General features: G+C 33.5%; 2 protein-coding genes across 3 annotated transcripts; one reads left to right on the forward strand and one right to left on the reverse strand.

Moving 5' to 3' along the window:
• Window positions 1-753: 753 nt before the first annotated feature.
• On the forward strand, window positions 754-6351 carry LOC143631439 (purple acid phosphatase 2-like). Its single transcript, XM_077100209.1, has 8 exons — window positions 754-933; window positions 2157-2360; window positions 3039-3156; window positions 3353-3582; window positions 4271-4409; window positions 4535-4755; window positions 5843-5964; window positions 6065-6351. The coding sequence occupies exons 1-8, from the start codon at window positions 754-756 to the stop codon at window positions 6267-6269; spliced, it is 1419 nt and encodes a 472-aa protein (XP_076956324.1). The 3' UTR covers window positions 6270-6351.
• A 982-nt stretch (window positions 6352-7333) lies between these two features.
• On the reverse strand, window positions 7334-18782 carry LOC143631437 (beta-galactosidase 5-like). Of its 2 annotated transcripts, XM_077100208.1 has the most exons (18): window positions 18521-18782; window positions 18321-18416; window positions 17706-17818; window positions 17555-17621; window positions 15684-15776; window positions 14590-14733; window positions 13840-13931; window positions 13643-13748; window positions 13471-13558; window positions 13244-13362; window positions 12707-12871; window positions 11164-11342; window positions 10352-10455; window positions 10131-10240; window positions 9013-9123; window positions 8798-8911; window positions 7989-8191; window positions 7334-7512 (listed from the first exon to the last, which is right to left on the reverse strand). In XM_077100208.1, exons 1-18 carry the CDS (start codon window positions 18710-18712, stop codon window positions 7401-7403), a joined length of 2208 nt encoding a protein of 735 aa, XP_076956323.1. In that variant the 5' UTR covers window positions 18713-18782; the 3' UTR covers window positions 7334-7400. The 2 variants fall into 2 exon arrangements, with proteins under 2 accessions (XP_076956323.1, XP_076956322.1); XM_077100207.1 differs by having other exon boundaries at window positions 10131-10455.

Here is an 18782-nt window from a genome sequence, read left to right on the forward strand (position 1 = left end):
AGTTTTTTTATGATACCGGGATCTTAAAACAAGAATTTTGATTTTTTTACTTCTTTCATTTTTGTGTTTTTTTTATTTTATGATTTTTTTTTATTTTTGGGTTTTTTGTGGTCCAAAATAGTTCTCAATTTCAAAAACAAAAACCTATAATTTGTTAACTGGACGTCACATGGCACAAAACGTCTCATTATGTAGCCCTTCCACTACACATAGCCTCATGTGAGGGAGATTGTGAATTACGATTGAGGTTTATTTGAGTAGAAAAATGACAAAAATGTCCCTCACGTAAGGGGCACGCTGGTGGGTTTAACGACCAGATTTAACGGGGTTAGTGAGGTCGGTTTTATTTTGCTTGTCGGGTTTAATTGCAAGCAAAATAAAACCACGGGAACGAAAATCACATATTTAAAACGATTTGACTAAAACCACATACTTAATAATATTAATAATAATAATAATAATAATAATAATAACCACATTTAGCGCCCATGACGGTTTAACGGGTACCGATCAGTTAACTCATCCTTCATAATCACAACATCATCACCTTCATTCAACCCAAATCTGCAAAACAAATTGTTACAAATTTAAACGTATTAATAACCTCACAAATGAACTAACTACTGATTAATGATTATTATTATTATTATTATTAACCATTTGAAAACGAACAAATGAGTTAATAATTTTCCAATTCAATCGACGTATTGAAATTAAACCAATTAGGTTAATAATAATAATATACGGTTGCAAATGGATGACGTCATCTGCTACCGTGTTATTGTTATTATTATTGTTAATATGTTGTTAATACTGGAGTCTGTTAATGGAGGATTGACAAGTAGTTTTGTGAGGCAAGTTGACAAGACTGTGGATATGCCAATGGATAGTGATGTCTTTACTGAGCCACCTGGTTATAATGCACCTCAACAGGTATTGGTTTTTTTTTTTTTTTTTTTTTTTTTTATTATTATTATTATTATTATTTGCAGTGATTTCTATTTGTTTGTTTGATTAGGTATGTAAACGTACACGAACACGAACACGAATATTTAAATGAAAACACAAATGGACATAAATGAATAGACATAAGTTAAATAGTAGTTATGTTAGACAAACTGAGAAGACTATCGATAGTCATGGGTTTAGCGAACCGAACCGACTGGCTATAATGCACATTAACAGGTATTGCTTTTGTGTATTGACCGATAATCATCCAAACTTTAAAAATCATTATCAGCGGTCCCCAACTTTCAATTATTTTTGTCTCAATGGACCCCTGTTAAAAAACATTTAACGTTAAGTTTTTTTTTTGAGTTTCAAACTGATGTTATAGGGCTTTTGATCGAAAAAACGATGCGAGTCGACCGATGTAAAACTTATCTCAACACGGTGTTTGAATTTCCAATCAACAAAAATCATGTCATTTGAATCACCGTTTCGAGATAAGTTTTACATCAGTTGAATCATATTGTTCTTCCGATCGAAAGCCCTAAAACATTGGGTTGAAACTCGGCAAAAAACTTAAAGGCGCTAAGTGTTTTTTAACGAAGGTCCATTGAGACAAAAATAGTTGAAAGTTGGGACCGCTGGCAGTGATTTTTAAAGTTGGGATTATTATCGGCTAATACACAATAGTGATTTTTAAAGTTGATTCATGTATTGATAGAATTTTGATGGATTTTAGGGTTTTGTTTTAGTTTAGGGTGCAATTTGCTTTGATTTCGAGGTAATTTCTGTTTGTTTGATAGCGAATCGAATGTTCATGAACTGCTCATAGGAAATTTGGTTTTTTTGTTAAACTCGTTTACGTTCATGAACTGTTCGTTTAGGTTTTAAGCAAACGCGATCATGAACAGAAAACATTTTGTGAGAATGTATGTCCATGTTCATTGGTTAAAGTCAAGTGAATGAATTGAACACGAATGGGCCATGTTTGTTTTCGCTCATTAAATTTGCTCGGTTCATTTACATGCGTAATCGAATACTCCTTTTCCGATTCATTGATTTGTTTTGTGGATAAATGCAATGTGTTTTGTTTAACTTAAAACTCTATTTTCCGAGTTATTGAGCTCTAGTGATATAACAACTGTAGACTGCAATTTAGGGTGTAATTTTCTCGATTTTAGTAATTAAATTGTTTTTTTTAATTTAAGGTTCATATAACACAAGGAGATCATGTGGGGAAGGCAGTAATTGTATCTTGGGTAACAATGGAAGAACAAGGTTCGGATACAGTCGTTTATTGGAGTAAAGACGACACAAGTGATAAGAACATAGCAACTGGCATTGCTACTACCTACACATACTATGATTATACTTCTGGATTCATTCATCATTGCAATATTACTGATTTTGAGGTACCATTTTATTGATAGTTCATCAGTATATCAAGTTCTTTTGATGCCATTATGGAAATAGGATCCAGAGGGTGTTTGGATTTGCTTAATATTAACTATGGTTTTGGCTAATATCCGCACACCTGACACCACTGACGTGTCATAGGTCGTATGACATGCAAAGAATGGTAATACAGGTCATATGACATGAAAAAGAATGGTAATATGGGTCGTATGGGGACATTCGCCAAATCATATGGCCCCGCATGATGTGTTTGACTCACGCAGAAAAGACTGATTTGACCATTAACAAAGTTATACTGTCCAATGGTCATTTTTCAGGCTCTGCCATGCATACTTAATTTGTCATCATACAGCCTGCGTGACATCATAAAGCCCGTATGATGTGACAGTCACGCTGGTGTACAAATTTAGGGTGGTGTCCTGTTAGCATCACCCTAATTTAACTGCTTATCACGTTTTATAAAGCATATAAAAACTTTTGAGCGTTTGGATGAAAAAGCGTTTATGCTTATTCGCTTATTTTAGCGTGAAATAAGTTGTTTTACAGTAAGAAGACTGAGACTTGTTAATGGTTTCAAAATTACAAGTTTACCTTAGGATGAAATAAGTTGTTTTCAGTAAGCTGATAATTTGGTCTATATTTAAGTTGATTAGTTTGTTTTCTATATTTCACAGTATGATAGAAGATACTATTATGAAGTTGGGATTGAAAATAAAAGCACATCAAGAATTTTCTGGTTCACTACTCCTCCTGAAGTTGGACCAGATGTACCATATACTTTTGGCCTTATTGGTATTCTGTTTTTACAAGTTATTTACAATAAGAGTTCACTAGTAAAACTTTTGATTGAATTGCACTAGATGTGACAATTTCGACTCGTTAACTTATGAGTGTGTCGATTTGTGTTGCGGTGTATCTCATACGGGTCAAATAAAAATAACAAATAAGAAAGCAAATTTGTCACCTCTAACTTAATGTTGATTTACAGGAGATCTTGGTCAAAGTTTTGACTCAAATGCCACACTTACTCATTATGAAATGAATCCGGTAGAAGGGAAAACCGTGTTGTTTATGGGAGACATTTCTTATGCTGATAACTATCCGGATCATGATAACACGAGATGGGATTCGTGGGGTCGGTTTGCTGAGAGAAGTACAGCTTATCAACCTTGGATATGGACTGCTGGAAATCATGAAGTTGATTTTGCACCCAAACTTGTAAGCTTCCTTTGACTAATGATACACATGCCAGTTTTGACCTTTTTAGTTTTAGTGGATTGATTTCGGTTGTTTTTTTTCTCAAACAGGTCGAATTAACAAACCTAGAATTTATTTTTAAATCATACATAATTCTATTTTATTCCAAGATTTAGATCATTCTTGTAATGATGGTGTTTATGTAAACATAATAGATGTATTATTGCTTTTAAAAGTTTTAAATCTTATAAAAATGTGTTTATTGGGTCAACCCAAACCAGTCCATTTTGATCCAACCCGCGTAGGTCAATAAGTTGAAAGTCGTCTGGACTCTGGAGTCTGTTTTTAATCTACAGAACCTTGCAAATATTTTTTGTTCAAAAATTTATATCAGTATTGTGACAACATTTGTTTTTGTAATAGCTTATTAATATTAATTATCTTTAAAATTTTACAAAGTTACAAAAAACCGTTTAAGGGTCAACCCGGCCCGACTTGTTTTAACCCATACTAAGTGATGACCCATTTCAGCCTGACTCGTTTGACCAGTCTTGCCACCTTTAATTTATTAGTTAATCTTGGATTGTCTCCTTTTCGTAAAAACTGAATTTTTTAAGAAGATTCCACATTTGAGCATCATTTTAGAAGTTGAAAATGAATCCGTTTGACCTGAAAAGTCAAAGTATAAATTTGTGTGATTTTGTTGCAGGGAGAGACTGAACCTTTTAAGCCTTATACTCACAGGTACCAAGTTCCTTTCGAGGCATCCGAAAGCACTTCACCTTTGTGGTACTCCATTAAGAGAGCTTCTGCATACATCATTGTGTTATCTTCATATTCAGCTTACGGTGATCAAATTTTAATCTTTTTTTAAAACATTTTAACTAAATATAATCTTTAATACTCTCAAAATCAACTGCAAGTTGAATGCATTTGTTTTTATTTTTATTTTTAATTTTTTTTATCTTTTTAGGTAAATACACTCCTCAATATGAATGGCTCGAGAAAGAACTACCGAAAGTTGATAGAACCGAAACACCATGGTTGATTGTTTTGACACATTCCCCATTGTATAATAGCTACATGTATCATTATATGGAAGGTGAAGCTATGAGAGTTACATTTGAGCCGTGGTTTGTGAAGTTTAAGGTCGATGTCGTGTTTTCTGGTCATGTGCATGCCTATGAACGCTCGGTAAGTCTTTTCACTCAATCCTTTCTGTTATATTTTGAAAAAAAAAAGTTTTCTGAAACTTTTCTACTATTTGGGATGATGCAAGTCCCATATAAGCCTGTTCAGATAAATGGATCGAAACTGCCACCTGTGGGTAGGGGTGCAAACGAGCCGAGCCGCTCACGAGCTACTAGAGATCGGCTCGTTAAAAAGCTCGATCGGACGGAGCTTAATCAAGCCCGAGCCTAAAAGTAAGCTCGTTTGATAAACGAGCCCGAGCCTAAGCTTTACTTATTGAGCTCAGGCCCGGCTCGCCAGCCTAAACGAGCCTGTCATTTATATAATTTTTTAAAATATATATTTATTAAACGAGCTAAATATATATATATATATATTAATTTATACCTAGACTTAGCCCTGCTTGCGGTGCACACATATGATGTATATATGTGTGAACCCTCGGGTGGGCAAAAGTGAAATTGCACTAATTTTGACGTTATTTTACTAATCTCGTGAAAATAACGTTAAAAGTGACGGACGGTTAATCAGGCATCATGTAGTGGCGTTGATAGCCGAAAGACAAGGGTACATGCACCGATCAGCCGGTGTCCCGATGATTGAGTGCTATGTGCCTTATGTCCAAGGCTTGATGCAAAACTACTATCGGGCCGGGGGTCTCACCGGAAGCAGCCTCTCTATCCTTATGGGGTAGAGGTAAGGCTGTCTACATCTTACCCTCCTCAGACCCTACTATAGCTTTGCTATTGGTGGGATATACTGAGTACGATGATGATGATGATGATGAATTTATACCTAGACTTATAATTTTAAAAAATTTATATAAAAATATTTATAATTGTTTACAAAATAATTAATAAATAGTAAACGAACCGAGCTCGAGCTTAAGTATCTACTCACGAGCCGAGCTCGAGCTCCGTGTAAGTTAAACGAGCCGAGCTCTAGCGGCTCAGCTCGTTTGCACCCCTACCTGTGGGCCCAGTTGGGTATTTTAAATGAATTTTGATCTTGTGACTTGAATCATCAGAAAATTATAAGTCACCTTAACTGTCATTTTGTTATAGTTTTGTGTAAAAAATTGTTGGCACAGGAGCGAATATCGAACATCGGTTACAATATCGTTAACGGGAATTGTAGTCCGGTAAAAGACGAATCTGCCCCTGTATACATAACCATTGGTGATGGAGGAAATCTTGAGGGTTTGGCAGTCAAGTAAGTAATAACATCTATTGCATTATCTATATATCTTACAATATTATTATTTTTCTGCTTTTACAAATAATTAACTCAAATTTGTTTAATGATGATGCAGCATGACTGAACCACAACCAATGTACTCAGCTTTCAGAGAAGCTAGTTACGGTCATGCGATTTTCGACATCAAGAACCGAACACATGCATACCATAGTTGGCATAGGAATCAAGATGGATATGCTGTGACTGCTGACTCGGTTTGGTTTTATAATCGCTATTGGTATCATCATGAACAAGAACAAAAATTACATGCATCATCATAATCACATGTCTGCTTCAATTTTGGTTTATACATTTTCAGATTTAAATGCTTAGTATTGAGATAATAGAATTCAACTAATCCCAGTATTGCAAATTACGGGGCGAGTGTTAGAAAAACAAATGAAACGCTCTCGAGCCGGGGTATTTTTCGTCAGGCCCAGAGGGGGGGGGGGTGTTCATGGCATGGCGTTCCTAAGCACACCCCCATCCAGGGTGTTTTTAGTCGGGCACGAGCATTTTTTATTTTTTTTTTAAATATGTTAATATCTTGTGGGCGCTGACAAGTATTTTCTTTTGCTTAGTTTCGTAGTATAGTAGCACTACGCATGTTTTCTTCAATTTCTTGTGGGCGCTGACAAGTATTTTCGTAGTATATGTTAATTACATGCATCATCATATTCACATGTTTTCTTCAATTTTGTTAATTAATAACTAACTGATTATTAATGTGTTCAACTAGTGGTTCATAGAATGCTGAAACCGATTGAACCGTCCAACCTGATAAAGGTAGGCCGATTTGAGATCCGAATGGTTCAGTTTTCGATGTTTGTTTGTTTATACAGTTCGGTCCGGTTTGAAACTTGAAACTTATTGTTAACTAATCCAAACGGTTCAGTTTTCGAAACGGTTCAATTTTCGATATTTAAGATGATAGAAGTCAACTAATCCAACATTGCAAATGAAGCCATTATAAAAAGATGAAAAAAAGAAAAACACAAAGCTTTCAAACTGTTAAAAGTTTTAAATATTTAATCTAATAAATTTTATTATGTTGTTCACCTGTTATAATAATAATAATAAAAAAAATAGACCGTTTAACTTCGGTGAACAAAACCGACAATATTAGCAGATACAAAGGACTGCTTTACTGCGTAAAAGTATAATTTACTACGAGACACTTGGGACAAATAGTGTTACAGTGTCTCACAATCTTTTCGCTCACTCGTACCATTTCTTATAAAATTACAATACTTTCTAACACGATGATGATTTTAAATAATGACATACCACACCGGATCAAAGATTTTCTTTCTTTTATAAAAAATAAATAGTATATTTTTCTACGTCTTCTACAATGTAGAGATCGCGATAAACTCATCATCATGCATCCGTCTTCCTTCTATATACACTTCTCACTTAAACGATCGTTTCATAATAGAAATCGATGATGCATCACCACCTATTTCCTCAAAAAGAACTATCAAATTCTGGGTCGGTTTTAACCAAGATCGAGGAACATGGTACCTACAAAACAAAAATGAAAAACTAAACTTGATGCGCTATTTATTTATAAAAGACAGAATTACAAAATTTGTCCTTTAAATTTATGCGATTTATGGATTTAGTCCTTTAAAAATTTTAGGTGTCTTTTATATGACAAAATACATTCGTTTTTTGTCCTTTACACTAACTGTCATCCAAAAACTTAGTTAAATCCAAACATGCCAAGACTTAACGGGGTTTTTGTTTAACATATTTTATTTAGTTTCTTTTTCTAATAATATATTTAATTTGTTTTTTAATTATAAATACTTAAATAGTATGCGTAAAAATACTTAAATGCCCTCACATGCCAAGACCTAACGGGGTTTTTGGATGCCAGTTAGTCAAAAGGACGAAAATCAAACAAACATGTCATGTAAAGGACATCGCCTGCAAATAAACTTTTTAAAGGACCTGATCCATAAATTGCAAATAAACAAGGGAGTGGTTAAATATACCATCTTTGAGTTGGTGTCCCGCAACGAGTTTGACACTTGGTGGGTCGATATGTGCCGGCATAGTTGCAGCCGGTACAACTACCTTTTGCATGAACGGTCCAATATCGTCCTATGCTTTGACCGTTGATCCATACTTGACCCTTTCCCATGCTCTTCATGTCAATAGCCAAAGGCTCAACTCCTTGTGGTGCATTAAAGTAAGCCTACAAGTGTACATTTGGTTAATGAATCTAGGGCATATTTGTAATTATGTTTATATTTAACGGGTCAAATGCGTTCGGTTAAATGATTTATGTATAAAAAAAATAACGGGTTGAAAGTCACCTTAAGTGTTTTCGTGTTTTCGAAGGCATGAAAGCCCATTAATAATATAGTTTTTTTTCATATTTAATACATTAATATTAGAAGGTTTATAACAATAAATATTACTCCCTCCGTCCCATTAAAGGTGTCTATATTTCCTTTTTTGTTTGTCCCATTACAAATGTCCACTTTCAAAATTTATTAACCAATTTCCAAGTTTACCCTTAAATACACACAACTAATATTAATAAACAATATCGATGGACCCAATTTCCAAGGGCATTATTGTCATTTGGTAAGCAAAAAAAGTAATCATTCAGTCTGTCTTGAACTTTATGTTTTTCAAACCATGACACTTTTAATGGGACGGAGGGAGTAAATAAAATGTGTTTGCATATCGACCAACCCGTTTTGAGCTGAAAACAAAAACACCCATTTTGACCCGACCCTTTTAACGTGTTTTCAAACCCGACCCACTCATTTTGCCACCTCTGCAAAGACCGTACCTTGTACCATGTAAGTGGCCTATGTACTTGTCCTAATAAGGACGAATCTGTCCAGTCTACCGATGAAATCCCCGTTGGCGATACTATGTTTTTCGATTCTCCTTTTAAACCAACCTGTTAAAAAAAGGACGAAATTGACCCTCGGTTCGATACGACATTACAGTTAACATTTGAGGACAAAATAGCTAAATTTGAAAAGTAAGTAAGTAACAAACCTGGTATGACCATTTTTGACGAGATAGGTCCCACGAACCACGACCTACCCCGTGCAACACGACGGGACCAAAAACTCCCGTTTTCCATTGCTCAAAACGCGGTCCATTGTTCTTTAGTCACAAAGAATAATCACAGTTAGACTCATATAAATAGTTAGACACTTAGATCAATCAAACATGATAAAAATAAAAAGTACAACTGATAAAAAAAAGGTTAATAAAAAACACTATGGACAAGTGTTTATAGTTCGGTTTTTTTGGACGGTCGGTTTAGGAATTTCCCCGACTGTAGCAAATGGTTTGGTTTACGGTTTCAAAGCCGGTCGTAAAAACTGAACTGGACCATAGGTTTTAGGCTATGTAACATTTTAAATTTTACTTGGACCTTTATTTATTTATTTAACATACACATGATCGGCTTTGCTTAACGATACAATAAACATAGTCAGTCTTTTTAAGTGTTTACCGTTTCTTTATTTTGATTGTATTTCATGCATTTTTTTATTAGAGTAAAATGTCATTTCATCGGTGAGGTTTGGTCACTTACGCAACTTTAATCCAATTTTTTTTTTACATCTGGACCCTTGAGGTTTCAGATTCTTGTCATTTTCGTCCAAATCACTAACTCGTCTATTTTCTAACGTGAAGTCAACGGCATTTCTGTCTTTTTACCTATTTGGATGAAAATGGCAATTATGCATTTTTTTTACTTTTTACCTATTTCAAAAAAGAAAAAAACAGATAATTGTCATATTCATCCAAATAGGTAAAAAGACATAAACGCCCCTGACTCACCAAAGCCGAGCCAAACCGTTATTTTCATTTTCGTCCAAATCACTAACTCGTCTATTTTCTAACGTTAAGTCAGGGGCATTTCTGTCTTTTTACCTATTTGAATGAAAATTGCAATTATCCATTTTTTTTTACCTTTTTACCTATTTCAATAAAGTAAAAAATAGATAATTGTCATTTTCATCCAAATAGGTAAAAAGACATAAATGCCCCTGACTTACCGAAGCCGAGCCAAACCGTTAGTAACGGTTTGATTTGGTTCCGGTTAAAATTTCCGCGGTTTTCTTACTGTTTGAACAAAAAGTAGTATGAATTAAATGGCTTACTTGTAATCCAACAGCAACACTAAGCAGTTGAATCTTGTTCATTCCGGCCCTTAAGTTCGCATTTCCGCTAAACGTTACTTTCCTATTATCTTGATTTCCAAACGCCGAACCTTTTGATATTGTGACAAAATAATAACAAGTTAGTAACAATAATAATAAGTTAATAAGAAGTTGTGCATTTTGCTTATTAAAGTTGTACAATGTGTTTATTGAACTTGTACCAGCGAGCGCCCCGTTAACGAAAACATGTAAAACATGGCCTTCGGATTCCACGGATAGAGTAGGAACGGTGTTCCGGTGGAAATCAGATGGGTTGATCACAACACTATAAACCAAGTTCAAGAACATGAGTACAAGTGTTAGTGCATAATGAACAAGTTTTAATGCAGAACGTACAAGTTACATGAAATTGAGTGCAAGTGTTAGTGCCTAATGTACAAGTTTTAGTGCACAATGTACACATTTTAATGCAGGATGCACAAGTACTAGAAAATTCAAACAGCTTTATCATATTATTGAAAACAAGTTCAAATTAGACATGCAACAAATTCTGTTCAAAGTTAACATGTACAAAAGACGGTTCGGTTTGAGTCGTTTTTGGGCTAAAACGAACCAAAAACCGAAACTTTGGTTTTTGTATTTATGAAAACCGTCCATTCGGTTTTGGTTTTTTCGGTTTTCCGATTTTTGGTTTGGGTTCGGTTTTGCCTTTATGCCCAAAATAATGAATTTTCGCATAAATCATCATCATCATCATCATCGTACTCAGTAAATCCCACCAATAGCAAAGCTATGGTAGGGTCTGAGGAGGGTAATTTATAACTAACTGATTATTATACATCTGGCCTGATTTATTTGAGTTACGTATTTATTAAATTCATATAAACCACTTAAAATAAAAAAAATAAAACATAAAAATCTAAAAATTCGGTCAAGTTCAGTTTTTAATTTTTTATTACTTGCAAAACCAGAACCGAACCGTAAATTCAGTTTTTACAAAAACATAAAACCAAACCGTCGGTTTTTATCTCACCTGGTTGAATACCAAAGATAGTCACTTGCATCTCTAGTCACACTTAATTGATCCAACAGTCCAGAAGCAGTCATCTTTGAGTCCGAATCAACTGTTGAAACATCTTCACTAATTGTTTGCCAACCAAGTTTATTCACCTTTGTTGGCAACCAATTAACTAAGGATGTTTTTGTCCCCACCTGAAAAACCCGAAAAAAATCCGCTCAGAAGGATGCTTTAGGTACTTGTACGTAGGGGCGTAAATGAGCCAATCGGCTCGCGAGCTACTTGAGGTCGGATCATTAAAAAGCTCACGAGCTTAGCCTTATTGAGCCCGAGCCTCAAATAAAGTTTGTTTAGTTATTGAGCCCGAGTTCGAGTCTTGTGTGTATTTAAAATTTTAAACACTTTTTTGCTTCTATGTATTAGTTTCAGACTGCATAGCTGAGCTTTGGCTTGTTCAAGGTACTTCACACGAACTCTAGCCAAATAAATATTTTTATAAAATAAATAAATATTTATATAAATTAATTAATTAATTAATATTATACAAGCTGAGCTCGAGCTTGAAAAAACGACCCACGAGCCGAGCTCGAGATCTAGAAAATAAGATCGAAACGAGCCGAGCTGGAGCTCTAGAAAAGAAGCTAAAAACGAGCTGATCTCGAGTTCTTGTAAGTTGAAACGAGCCAAGACGAGCTCGAACTTTAGAAAATGAACTCAAAACGAGCCGAGCTCGAGCTCTTGTAAGTCAAAACCATCCGAGCTATGGCTCATTTAAGGTACTTCCACGAGCTCGAGTCGAGCTTGGCTCATTTTATTTCTCTCAAAAATAAGTAATATAAATTAATTAATAAGTGATGATAAACGGGCTGAGCTTAAGCTCATTTCTTTTTCTCAAAGATAATTAAAAACGTATATAAATTAATTGATAAATAATAAACAAACCAAACTCGAGTTTGAGAAAATGACCCACGAGCCAAGCTCGTGCTTTAGAAAAAGAGCTTGAAACAAGCCAAGCTCGGGCTCTTGCAAGTTAAAATGAGCCCGAATGAGGCTCGTTAAGTTATCAAGACCGAGCTCGAGCCTTGTGTGTATTAAAGTTTTAACTCGTTTTGACTTCTATGTATTAGTTTCACTCCGCAGTCAAGCTCGACCCAGGCTTTGGCTCGTTTAAGGTACTTCACACAAGCTCGAGCCTAGCTTAGGCTCGTTTGGAATTTCTCAAAATATATAAAAAACAATTAAAAACGTATATAAAGTAAATATAATAAAAGAGCCGATCTTGAGCTTGAAAAAAATCCATGAGCTGAGCTCAAGCTCTAGTAAATGAACTCGAAACGAGCCGAGATCGAGCTCTTGTAAGTCAAAACAAGCCGAGCTTAATGTACTTCACACGAGCTCAAGCAAGCTCGTTTGGTTTTTCTAAACATGGTTTTTCTAAATGTATATAAATTAATTAATAAATAATAAAATAAGCCGACTTCAAGCCTAGTCAAGCTCAGGCTCAGCTCGACTCGTTTACACCCCTAGTTGTACCTCATGCATTATTAATTATACTAACCTTGGCAGTGTTAAAAGCAACATTTTCGCAGTCAGGTAAAATGCTAATGGACCATGGTGGAAGATCATAACGCCTGTTTCGGAATCTAACGGTTGCAGATGAGTTGATATGGTAGTTGGCTATAAAAGCTGCACAGCCTCCAGTTTTTGAAGAAAATACATGTGCCTGTTGATAAATAATATAAATATCAAATGATCAAAATATAATTTATTATTATTTTTATTTTTTGTAAAAAGATATAGTACACTTGATAAAATATCAAAGTGTACTATAATATCATGTTTCAAATTAGGGAATATTCCATAAAATAGTAACCAACATTAAAAAGTTGCGTCAAAGAAAATGATATGTTACAAGTTTAGAGGGGACATATGAATCGTAACAGCATATGAAACAAAGTCTGTTTTATAGATAATAAAAGGCGTGCGTCCAAACACTTCGCGTGCTAATCAAATAACAGTTTCTTAGGATTTTAAGTTTTTTTTTTTTATTATTTATTTATTTCGCCGGGGGGGGGGGGGTTGTTCTTTTACAAACCTGTTCATAGTTTCCTAAGGAAACGAAAGTTGGATCAGCGGAGACAAGGGCTCGCTCGCTCAATTTAATAGCTCTATGAAGCGCCTTGAGGTGGTCATATTTGGGTTGTCTAAGCAAACCTGTAATATACAAAAAAAAAAGGTAGTTTAAAATGGGCCCACTTAGTCGTATCGAGGTGGCCCAACAATCAAGATGATTTGGGCTATCGAAGCCCATTAGTGGCGTACCGTATTCGTCTATAGGAGCATCATAATCATAGCTGGTAGTGATAAACGGGCCTCCGGCTGTCCTTCCAAAGTTCGTTCCTCCATGATACTATTTACAATAATAAAATTATTTCGGTTAATTAAACAACGTTAAATCGGTTTTATTATTTTAGTATTTAAATGACGTGCTAACCATGTAATAGTTAGTGGATGAGCCTCCCTTTTGAATGAACCGGGCCACTGCGAAGGCCAAATCTTGAACGGGCCGATGAGGTATGGGCCCACCGAAATCCGAGAACCTTAAAAGGGTAACTTTCGAGTCAATGAAAAGATTCTACAAAATTGACTTTGACTTTAAAAGTCAACATATTGATATCTAGTTTGACTCACCAGCCACTCCAAGCCTCAGTCCACATTGTGGGTTTGGTTGCTTTGTTATTTGGAGAGAAATAATCACAATAAAACCCATTGCAAGTATTTATCTAAAAAAAAAAAAACTTTAGCATTATTAGTCATATTTTAAATGAAAACAAATTTACCCGAGGTGATAATTTTGACTCGTTTACATATAAACGAGTTAATTCGAGTTATTTTTTTGACGGGCCAAAGATGTAAAAGTCAAACCAAGACAAGTCAAATAGGATGAAAGTTAGTTCAAGTGTAGTTTGTAAACTTAAAAAAACCTCATAAATCATTGTATACAAAACATTATATTATTGCATTTGTAATAAATATTACACACTCCAACAATTTATAAAATTAAAATTTAGCCAAAACAAAAAAATCACCCATTTTAAAGCAAAAAAAAAAACTCACAATTTTTTTTTTTTTTAATAAACTATGTTTTTGATAATATAATGATTTTAATCATATTTGACACTCTTTAACTAACTATAAAAAAATTAAAGTTTTACACCAAATATATATATATATATTTCAAATAAACCGAACTTGTTTCAACCTAAACAAAAGTTACCCGTTTTTACCTTTTACCCAACCCGTCCAACCTGCCTATTTTGCCACCTCTATCGCCAACGATAGGTAAAATAATGGTGTCGGGTTTGATGACAGTATATACTGACATGAATCCCGACGCCATAATTCTAGGGAATATTTTTTTTTTATAAAAAGAGTACGTACAATAGGATCCGGAGCATCATCTTGCTTGCACATAACCCAGGGGACACCGGTGTTTAAACCGACAGCCATTTTCGCAGCCCAAGTCATGTAGGCATGACCAGCTGCACCATATGCTTGTGTATCTGCCCCATATTCATTCTCTATCTGTCCAAGTTACCAAATTATATATATGTTACAACTTATAAGCACATACACATTTTTTTTCACATGATTTATTCATTTATACACTTTTACGCCATTTTTATTTCACATGCGTCTTAAATTTGGTAAACGGTATGAATAGGCATGAGGGTAGTTTAAACCTACGAACAGTTCACTAACGTAAACAAACTAAAACAAACTTAAACACACATAAATGAACACGAATATACGTATAACTTAAACGGGCCCCTTTTTTTTTAGACAATTTCTTTTATTTACGCCATTTTATTTAACTCTCGATTACATCCGTATTGTAATAGAATTGTGTTAAAAAATAGCATAAATCGACCGGACCATCAAAACCGAAACAAGTTGACCCGTTTGAAATACATAGGGTTCAGTTAACGGTTTGGTTTATAGTTTGAAACTTGGAACCGGTCATTTAACATTAATATATTACTTTTTTTTTATTTCTGGATTATAAAGTTATGTATTTTTATATGTTATATTTATGAACAATTTTTTATACATTTTATAAAAAGAAAATTAAAAAAAAACCAACACAGTTACACAAAATGATGCTTTCAAAAAAACCAAGCCAAGCCCGATCCTGACAGGCTCAAGCTCGGCTCATTAGTTGTTTTTCAAGCCCGGACTCGGCTCGAGCTCGGGTATGCAATGTGAAAGTAATGCAAAGAAATTAAAAGAGGTGAAACTTAAATATACACTAGGCTCGAAGTCAAGCTCGATAACTAAACAAACTTAATTTAAGGCTCAGACTCGTTTCAAGTTTTTTATCAATCCGAGCTCAAGTATCCGGTTTAGTTTTTGTCTTTTATCAAATCAGTCCAAAAGTTTGGTCAAAGCAATGTTGTCATATGTACAATTTAATGCAATGTTAGGTTTCTAGAAAACTAAAATCTTGCATGAAAGCATAAGTAAAAGTCAGTAACCTGTGAAAGGATGATTGGGCCACCTTGTGACTCAAATAACTTCTCATTTTTCATCATTTGCACTATTTTTGTGGTAAACTTTTGCATTGCATTCTGCATAAAAAAACAATTTTAACTATGTCAACAAACTGTAATTTAATTATTGATTATAAATTTACATTAAGGTAAAATTATAACTATATATATTATTAAAAAGATGTATTGGTTTTTATTAATCCCAACTATCGTCTTTTGGTCATTGTTGGTCCCAACTAACGAATTGGATGATGACGGTCCCAACTTTTAACGAATTTGTTCCCAACGGTCAGCGACTAACAGAATACTAATACCGTAAGTCGCAGGTCGCCGGAAAGATGTTTTTGACCGGAAAACTCACATTAAGGTAAAATTATAATTATACATATTATTAAAAAACCAAATTTGATTCTTTATAGCTTTGTCACTAAAGTTTTAATTACTTACCTAAGTTTCAAACATTTATTGCTTGGCCCCTCAACTTTTGTAAAGAAACTTTTATTCTTTCAACCTTTGCCACAACATGTTTAGCCCTTCAACTTGGGCCACAAAAATTTTACACGTTTACCATAAAACCTTTAGACTTTCAATTTTGGGCACACAACTTTTACCATGACGAATCAAACCCATATCGACCAAGTCTGCCGCGTCCCCCCCCCCCCCCGCAACATGTAATGCATTTAATCCGCTCCGTTCCAACGTGCTGGTACAAATATATTTTTATTATTAAATACAAAAAACACAAAATTATAAATTTTGTCCTTTAATATATGCGATTTATGGATCAGGTCCTTTAAAAAGTCTATTTGTGAGCGGTGTTCTTTATATGACAAAATACATTCGTTTTTTGTCCTTTACACTAACTGTCATCCAAAAACTCAGTAAAATCCAAGCATGCCAAGACTTAAGACTTAACGGGGTTTTTGTTTAACATATTTTATTTAGTTTCTTTTTCTAATAATATATTTAATTTGTTTTTAAATATAAATACTTAAATAGTCTATACTTAAATAGTCTACGTAAAAAGACTTAAATGTCCTCACATGCTAAGACTAAACGGGTTTTTGGATGCCAATTAGTTAAAATAACGAAAATCAAACAAACATGTCATGTAAAGAACACCGTCTGCAAATAAACTTTTTAAAGGACCTGATCAATAAATTGCGTATGTTTAAAGAACAAAATTCGTAATTCTGATTATAAAAAAATAGCTTCTATATTAGCTTGAAAAATAATAATTAAGATAATGCTTTTATCAATGTTTATTACGTAATCATGTGGGTCTTCATTCGGTGGCCTTAATGATCCAACGTCATACATACCTACAACTATTTATCTTCATATATATATATATGGATTTAATGTTTAAAAATTATGAAGCTTAAAATAAACAAAAGATAAATGTAAGTAGTTGAAAATTTGTAAGGAAAAAAGAATCTTGGGAACATTGGTTCTTATTTGAAAAAATATATTATTATTTTAATATTATAACCTTTTTTAACTTTTTGATACATTAAAATATTCCCAAAGATGAAAGGAAAAATATGTTGAATAGTTGAACCTAACATAGAATTACTTTGTTTACTTTTGACCCATTATCAACGTAGCCATTTTAAGTTGGTAATATTTATTTTCAGTTAAAAAAAAGGTAATATTAATACCCAATTAAAATTCATGGTAATATTAATACGAACGAGACTTTATGACAGCTTTTTAAGTCTATATGACCTGTATAGACTGAGGTACATTATAACATAATTCTGGTTTATACAGTTTATTTAGCCCTTATACGACTCGTATAGGAGCACCTTGTGTTTGAATAACTTGACGGATTTATAAAGGTATAGAAAATAAACCTTGAAAGGTTCATTATCAGTTCTGAAGCTGATCCCAGGTACATATTTCAACCAAACAGGAAAACCCCTTCAACAACATTAAAACCATTATTAAAATCAACAAAAAAAATAAAAGTGTTTTTATATAATAATAATAATAATAATAATGTACCCAAAATTCCATTCTGCACAAACAAATGGTCCAATTCTCAGATGCATATACAAGCCAGCTTTTTGAACCAGTCTTACAAACCGTACTAAATCATATCTTCCTTCAAAGTTATACTGCAAATATATAAAATCTAACAATATTTAGTCATGCTAAAATTAAAAACAAGTTAGCACGTTTTAAACCTAATTTCTTAAAAAAAAAATATGTAAACTAAAACTTTAAAGTATTAGTATTTAAAAAAAAACTTCTTACGGGGTTAAAAGTTAAACGAGTCGTGTTCATATCAGCGCGAGTAAACACGTATAATCCATCAGCATTAAGTCATAATAAAATTCAAAACAATTTATCACTGACAAAACATAATTTCTTAAAAAATAAAAATAACATGTAAATTAAATTTTTAAATTATTAATATACAAAAAAAAACTTTTTTTCAGGTTAAAACTTAAACGAGTCGTGTTCATATCAACTCGTGAAAACAAACTTCAGAGTTTGTATAACCTGTAAACACGACCCGTTTAACAGCTTAAACTAAAACCAACATAAAAACTTTTATACAAAATAATAAATATAATTTTATATATATATATGTGTGTGTAAAGAAGAACAGAGTACATTGCCAGGTGAAGGTTCATGGCCATTCCAAAAAACATAAGTATCAATAACATCCAATCCTCCATCTTTAGCTTTCTGAATTAGATCTTCCCACATCTACATCAAGATTCCAATTGGGTTTATTATTTTTATTAAAAAAAAAACATTTATTTTAGTAATAATAATAATAATATTGTGAAGAACAGATTGATTATTATTACTTCAGGGGTACTTCTAGGATAATGTATAGAACCAGAAATGAGTATTCTTCTATGACCATTGATAATAAGAGACTTCTTGTCATATGTCACACTGCATTGAGTTAACTCAATACATGATAATAATAATAATATTATTATTATGAATGAAGTGTAGAATAGATGAACATATTTGGAAGCTGAGTTAGCTGCCATTTTTTTCTTCAACTATGGGTAGAGAGAAGGTGAGACAGAGAGAATTTAGAAATCTTTATCTTTTATAAAA

Source organism: Bidens hawaiensis, unplaced genomic scaffold (assembly GCF_021521415.1).
Source record: "Bidens hawaiensis isolate Kalapana, Puna unplaced genomic scaffold, B.hawaiensis_p1.1 tig00006068_1, whole genome shotgun sequence".
Lineage (NCBI taxonomy): Eukaryota > Viridiplantae > Streptophyta > Magnoliopsida > Asterales > Asteraceae > Bidens > Bidens hawaiensis.

What these genes read in the sequence shown, in the direction of transcription:
- LOC143631439 (XM_077100209.1), top strand. Translation starts at nt 754, where the DNA reads ATGGATGACGTCATCTGCTACCGTGTTATTGTTATTATTATTGTTAAT. An exon ending in GCAATATTACTGATTTTGAG is followed by an intron (nt 2,361 to 3,038) that starts GTACCATTTTAT and finishes TATATTTCACAG; the next exon opens with TATGATAGAAGATACTATTA. An exon ending in ATCTTCATATTCAGCTTACG is followed by an intron (nt 4,410 to 4,534) that starts GTGATCAAATTT and finishes TTATCTTTTTAG; the next exon opens with GTAAATACACTCCTCAATAT.
- LOC143631437 (XM_077100207.1), bottom strand. Translation starts at nt 18,712, where the DNA reads ATGGCAGCTAACTCAGCTTCCAAATATGTTCATCTATTCTACACTTCA. An exon ending in CCTTAGGAAACTATGAACAG is followed by an intron (nt 12,872 to 13,243) that starts GTTTGTAAAAGA and finishes ATTTATCAACAG; the next exon opens with GCACATGTATTTTCTTCAAA. An exon ending in GGGACACCAACTCAAAGATG is followed by an intron (nt 7,513 to 7,988) that starts GTATATTTAACC and finishes TTTGTTTTGTAG; the next exon opens with GTACCATGTTCCTCGATCTT.